The sequence below is a fragment of the Euwallacea fornicatus genome, unplaced genomic scaffold (assembly GCF_040115645.1).
Source record: "Euwallacea fornicatus isolate EFF26 unplaced genomic scaffold, ASM4011564v1 scaffold_143, whole genome shotgun sequence".
In the NCBI taxonomy this organism is placed as follows: domain Eukaryota; kingdom Metazoa; phylum Arthropoda; class Insecta; order Coleoptera; family Curculionidae; genus Euwallacea; species Euwallacea fornicatus.
Genome location: NW_027096111.1, coordinates 66232 through 72041, shown reverse-complemented (window position 1 = coordinate 72041; position 5810 = coordinate 66232). Strand labels below are relative to the sequence as shown.

At 33.7% G+C, this 5810-nt stretch overlaps 2 protein-coding genes across 2 annotated transcripts; one reads left to right on the top strand and one right to left on the bottom strand.

Annotated features, from left to right (window-relative positions):
- Window positions 1-635: 635 nt before the first annotated feature.
- LOC136350181 (tigger transposable element-derived protein 6-like) lies at window positions 636-2198 on the bottom strand. Its single transcript, XM_066301691.1, has one exon. It carries the CDS (start codon window positions 2196-2198, stop codon window positions 636-638), a length of 1563 nt encoding a protein of 520 aa, XP_066157788.1.
- An 859-nt stretch (window positions 2199-3057) lies between these two features.
- Window positions 3058-5154, top strand: LOC136350179 (uncharacterized). The gene has a single exon (XM_066301689.1). The coding sequence runs from the start codon at window positions 3542-3544 to the stop codon at window positions 4607-4609; it is 1068 nt and encodes a 355-aa protein (XP_066157786.1). The 5' UTR covers window positions 3058-3541; the 3' UTR covers window positions 4610-5154.
- Window positions 5155-5810: the final 656 nt, after the last annotated feature.

The following is a 5810-nucleotide window of genomic DNA, read 5'->3' as shown; positions in this document are numbered from 1 at the left end:
CTCTAAGTGGAGTCTAGCCAAGTTACATGGTAACTATTGCCATATTTACGAAAGATGAGAAAGGGTTTAATTGCGTAGTGTTTACTATTGTCTAGAACTTGCAATTAGAGAAAATACTACTCTTTACTGCGACGTAATATAGGAAATCATAGATTCTAGAACCCTTATGTATAATACGTATATTTTTTATATAAATGAGTTAAAACGAAGAAAAAAGGGATTCCGATTTTTTCCTTCGTCTAGTGTTGATGTTGCTCAAAATAAGTGTAAATTGTAATAACAAATTTATATACAGGGTGTTTGGTTCACCGATACATATCCGAAAGGGGGTGGTAGGTGCGATGATTTGGAATGTATTGAACCATATACAGTGAAATCTCCCATAAGCGGACACCGGTGGTCGTCTTCTATTTGTCCGCTTATAGGAGGTGTCCGCTTATTAGAAAATGTGAAAATATAGATGGGTTTTTTAAAACTTATTTATTAAATAAATATTTTATTCAATTAAGAGAGTAAAATAAGAATAATCTTAACTAATCAGCCACAAAAAAAGAAATATTTTAAAATGAGAAATTAACAAGTACGTATATGTATGTACATGTATGTACTACATATATACATACATATTTAGGTAACTAAAGTTTAGAAGTAAAATACTCAGTAATTGAAGTTTGACGGGTCTTTTTCTTCATAAAATCCTCTTCAAAATGTATCTCTAACTTACTTAACATTTCGAATCCTCTCAAATCACTGTTCTTCAAAGAAAACTCTTTTAATTTATTTACATTATTAAACGCGTCACTGTAAGAATGGATTTTACTATCGCTCATATTATTGTTGTATATCATCGTATCCGATTCATCTTCAGAGTCTATCTCTTCCGTGTTTTCATTAGAAATTGAAACTTCCATTTCTTGATCTTCAACTTGAACAGCGTTATCAACATTAATAAAAGCATCTGTATCAGTTTGTTCATGTCCAGCATGTCTCATCATTTTGCACACCTCCGCAAGTTTTGATAACGGGACTTCGTCATCTGGGTCCCAACCCTCACCTGATATTGGTGTAACTTCATATCTAAACCCAGCTTTAGTAAAGCAATTCTTTATGGTCGTAGAAGATACTTGTTTCCAAGCTGAATGAATGAAAAACACCGCCTCCAGTACATTTATACATTTGGCTAACTCATTAGCGTTGTTAACACTGTCCATTTTTATTAAAATGTGTCTTAATATAATTGAGCGGTAACATATTTTAAAATTCTTTATTATTCCCTGATCCAATGGTTGACACAAAGCTGTCGTATTTGGTGGTAAGAAAATTATTTTGATATTCTGCAGATTGAGGTCTCTTGGGTGAGAAGCGGCATTGTCCATAAATAATAAAATCTTCCGTTTTTCCCTGGCCATTTTGTGATCAAACACTTGTAGCCATTCTGTCATGATATTACTTGTCATCCAAGATTTGTTATTTGAATACCACGTGACAGGTAAAGTACGTAGGTCCAACTTCTTGAAACAACGAGGCCTTGCTGATTTTCCGATAACTAAAAGCTTTTCCTTCTCACTTGCCATATTTGTACAGTGTAAAATAGTGAGGCGTTCTTTGGCCATTTTTCCACCCGCACATTTTTCACCTTTTAAAGCGAATGTTTTTTCGGGTAAGGCACGAAAGAAAAGGCCAGTCTCGTCAGCATTATAGATATTTCTTGGCTCGTAGTGTTTCAGTAACACCGAAATATTGTTCTTGAAAATGGCGACGTGCTCCGTATTGACAGTAGCAGCCTCTCCTGAAATTGAACGAAACGTAATGTTGTGTCGAATCCGAAATTTTTCAAGCCATCCAGAAGAAGCGCGAAAATCCTGGTACCCCATTTTTTCTGCAAGTTCTTTCGCCTTTGATCGAATTATAGGCCCTGATATAGGAAAATTTTTATTCCGGGCTTTAACAAACCATTCATAAGTTAGTTTGTCGATGTTAAATCCCTTAGTTTTGAAGAATGATCTCTTCTGCTCCGAGTTAAATGATGTAACACAACTGTTTAATAGTTGTTCTCTCTTCTTAATTATTTCACTTGCCTGGGTTTTTCCTATATTAAATCGGGCCGCTAAGTTACGTACACTAAGTTTTTCTCTATCGTAAACTTCCACTACTTGCAGCTTTTCTTTTAAAGTTAACAGACGTTTTGTTGGAGCCATTATTAACATATAAACACTAAAAACACACAAGGAGAAATACTACTACTACTACGACTACTCCGAACGTTGCGTTAAATACAAATGTAGTAGACAAAAATAGTGGCATGGTTATACATACATAATATGCCTTTCGGGAGTCCGGTAATTCCCCTACGAAAGACGTGCGGCCAGGCAAAACGTTGCCATTCGTTAAATATATTAAAAGGAACGGCAACGTTCATTCGAAAATTATTTCCTGGTCGCGGGCTAAATAAATGTCCGTTTATGAGAGAAAAAATGTAAAAATGGAGTTAGATTCAATGTCCGTGTCCGTTTAATAGACAGTCCGCTTAATAGAGAAATATTTATTAGAATATCTTATGGGAAAGAGTTGGTCCCCAGAAAACTGTCCGGTTATTAGAGAGGTCCGCTTATCGGAGGTGTCCGTCAAGGGAGATTTTACTGTATACTATTATACAAAGTGTTACGCATTTCGAGATATCGTCATTTTTCCAAATTTTACCATTTTCGCTGTTTACTTCCATATAAGTTAAAATAAAAATTTAGCTGAATGTTCGATCTGGCTCTACCTTTTTTCACATAAACTTGAATATGTATTTTATTGATATCAAACATCTAATGAAGTCTACATATTAAAAAAAAAATAATGTAGCCTTTTAAAGTTCGAAAAAGAAATTTCTTAAATATCAAACCTTGACTTTGTAAGCGAATACAAGAAAAGGTGCAAATGAAAGAGACGTTCAAATATCTCTAAAAACTTATTGAACTAATGCTCTTTCGAATGATATATTGAAAGACTCAGATTTAATGTCGCATAAGATATTTAATTAAAAAAAAATTTAAAATGCGGATATGGCGATTTAACAATATGAATAAAAATTAATTAGTAATTATTATTTATACATTAATTATACTATTTATTTAAGATTAATTATTATGCTCGAAATGAGATCCACCATTTCTGATACAACATCGGCATCTTCGTCGCATCTCTGTGGTGGTTACTCCTAGCTTCATTTCAACCTTCATGACTTTTGCTGCCCTATTAATTTTTTGAATGAGATGGTCTCGATCGTGAATTTCTTCATTGTATACCAGTTCCTTCATTCTTCCCCAGATATGATAATCTACTGGGGTCAGATCCGGAGATCTAGCAGGCCATAATATTGGTCCGTAAAAAAAATAATATAAAAATAAAATAAAATATCTGGTAAGCCATGATACTGGGTTGCTTAGTAACGAGATATGACAGACAGTGTTTTATTCAAAATTTTTTTAGTGGTCAATCGATGTATTTTATTTCGTATAATACTGTGATATTTCATTTTTAACGATTTAGATTAATGGCTGCATATTCAAATGTTGAATATGCTGATATACTTTTTATGTATGGCAGAGCTGACGGTAACGCAGCTGCCGCTCAGCGTTTATATCGTGAAAGATTTCCTCAAAGAAGAGTACCTAACGTAAAAGTATTCGCTAATACATATCGTAGAATGAGTGAAACTGGGAATTTATATCATCAAGATCCTAGACCGAATAACCAAAAATATCACGCTGAGGTGGACGTACAAATTTTTAATACGTTTGAAGCAGAGCCCACTACAAGCGTTAGGAAAGTAGCTGAACAACTCAACGTATCTACGTGGAAGGTGTGGTCAGTTCTACACTCTGAGAAATTGCACCCTTTTCATTACACACCCGTGCAAGGACTTGAGGAGGGAGATCCAATCCGAAGAACACATTTTTGTCGATTTATCTTACATGCGGATATTGAAGATGGAAGATTTCTTCGCAGGATTTTATGGACGGATGAATCTAAATTTTCCCGTGAAGGAGTTACCAACTTTCATAATTTGCATTATTGGGCTGAAGAAAATCCGCATATGAAAAAAGAAACTTCGTTTCAACATAAATTTAGTGTGAACGTATGGGCTGGTATAATAGGCAGGCTTTTGATTGGCCCATATTTTTTGCCAGACAATTTAAATGGCGAAAATTACCTAGAATTTTTAAGAAATCATTTACCAGATATTTTGGACGATATACCTTTAGATGTAAGAACGGAAATCATATTTCAAAACGATGGATGTCCTGCCCATTATCGGAAAACAATAAGGGAGTTTTTAAATAATCAGTTTCCCGAAAGATGGATAGGGCGAAACGGACCAATATTATGGCCTGCTAGATCTCCGGATCTGACCCCAGTAGATTATCATATCTGGGGAAGAATGAAGGAACTGGTATACAATGAAGAAATTCACGATCGAGACCATCTCATTCAAAAAATTAATAGGGCAGCAAAAGTCATGAAGGTTGAAATGAAGCTAGGAGTAACCACCACAGAGATGCGACGAAGATGCCGATGTTGTATCAGAAATGGTGGATCTCATTTCGAGCATAATAATTAATCTTAAATAAATAGTATAATTAATGTATAAATAATAATTACTAATTAATTTTTATTCATATTGTTAAATCGCCATATCCGCATTTTTAATTTTTTTTTAATTAAATATCTTATGCGACATTAAATCTGAGTCTTTCAATATATCATTCGAAAGAGCATTAGTTCAATAAGTTTTTAGAGATATTTGAACGTCTCTTTCATTTGCACCTTTTCTTGTATTCGCTTACAAAGTCAAGGTTTGATATTTAAGAAATTTCTTTTTCGAACTTTAAAAGGCTACATTATTTTTTTTTTAATATGTAGACTTCATTAGATGTTTGATATCAATAAAATACATATTCAAGTTTATGTGAAAAAAGGTAGAGCCAGATCGAACATTCAGCTAAATTTTTATTTTAACTTATATGGAAGTAAACAGCGAAAATGGTAAAATTTGGAAAAATGACGATATCTCGAAATGCGTAACACTTTGTATAATAGTATATATGGTTCAATACATTCCAAATCATCGCACCTACCACCCCCTTTCGGATATGTATCGGTGAACCAAACACCCTGTATATATATATACAGGGTGTCTGTAAAAGGTCTTTACAACGCTCTACCACAGATTCTTCAGATCAAAACAAGACGATTTAGCCATATTTAGTCTAGTCCAAAAGTTGATAATAACAGCGCTAGAGGGCGTCAAAGTTGAAAATTAAAAATCAATTTTTTAACATATTTTCCATACTGTACAACATAAAAACGTGAAAGTTGGTGTAGGGGAGTTTTTCAAGACGCCGAATTCATATCTGCTAATAAATTGCACTTACTTGGTAGAGGGCGCCACTTACGGCCCACCGCATGTATTAAATTGATTGAAACTTTTTTGCCTCCTGGTATAAATGATTTTCGAATACAGTAGTGTATTTGGTCATCGTTTATAAATAAAAAAGGTATACCTTGTTGATGTTGCTACGAGGAGCCGTTTACGAGATAAATGCATTTTAGTAATTCAGGTGTAAGATTTTAGATTAAACAACTTATTTACTACAAAAAGGTACTCTTGATAAGACCTTTAATAATTCGCAGTAGTTTTACAAGAAAACTTAATTACCAAATCATGAATACAAAGAAATAAGAATATCACAAAAACTGTTCAAAGAGTCCACCATTTGCACGTATACAAAGGTTTATAAAATTAGCAGAAAAAAGTTTAA

Coding starts and splice junctions, on each gene's coding strand:
- LOC136350181 (XM_066301691.1), bottom strand. CDS start 2,198: ATGGCTCCAACAAAACGTCTGTTAACTTTAAAAGAAAAGCTGCAAGTA.
- LOC136350179 (XM_066301689.1), top strand. CDS start 3,542: ATGGCTGCATATTCAAATGTTGAATATGCTGATATACTTTTTATGTAT.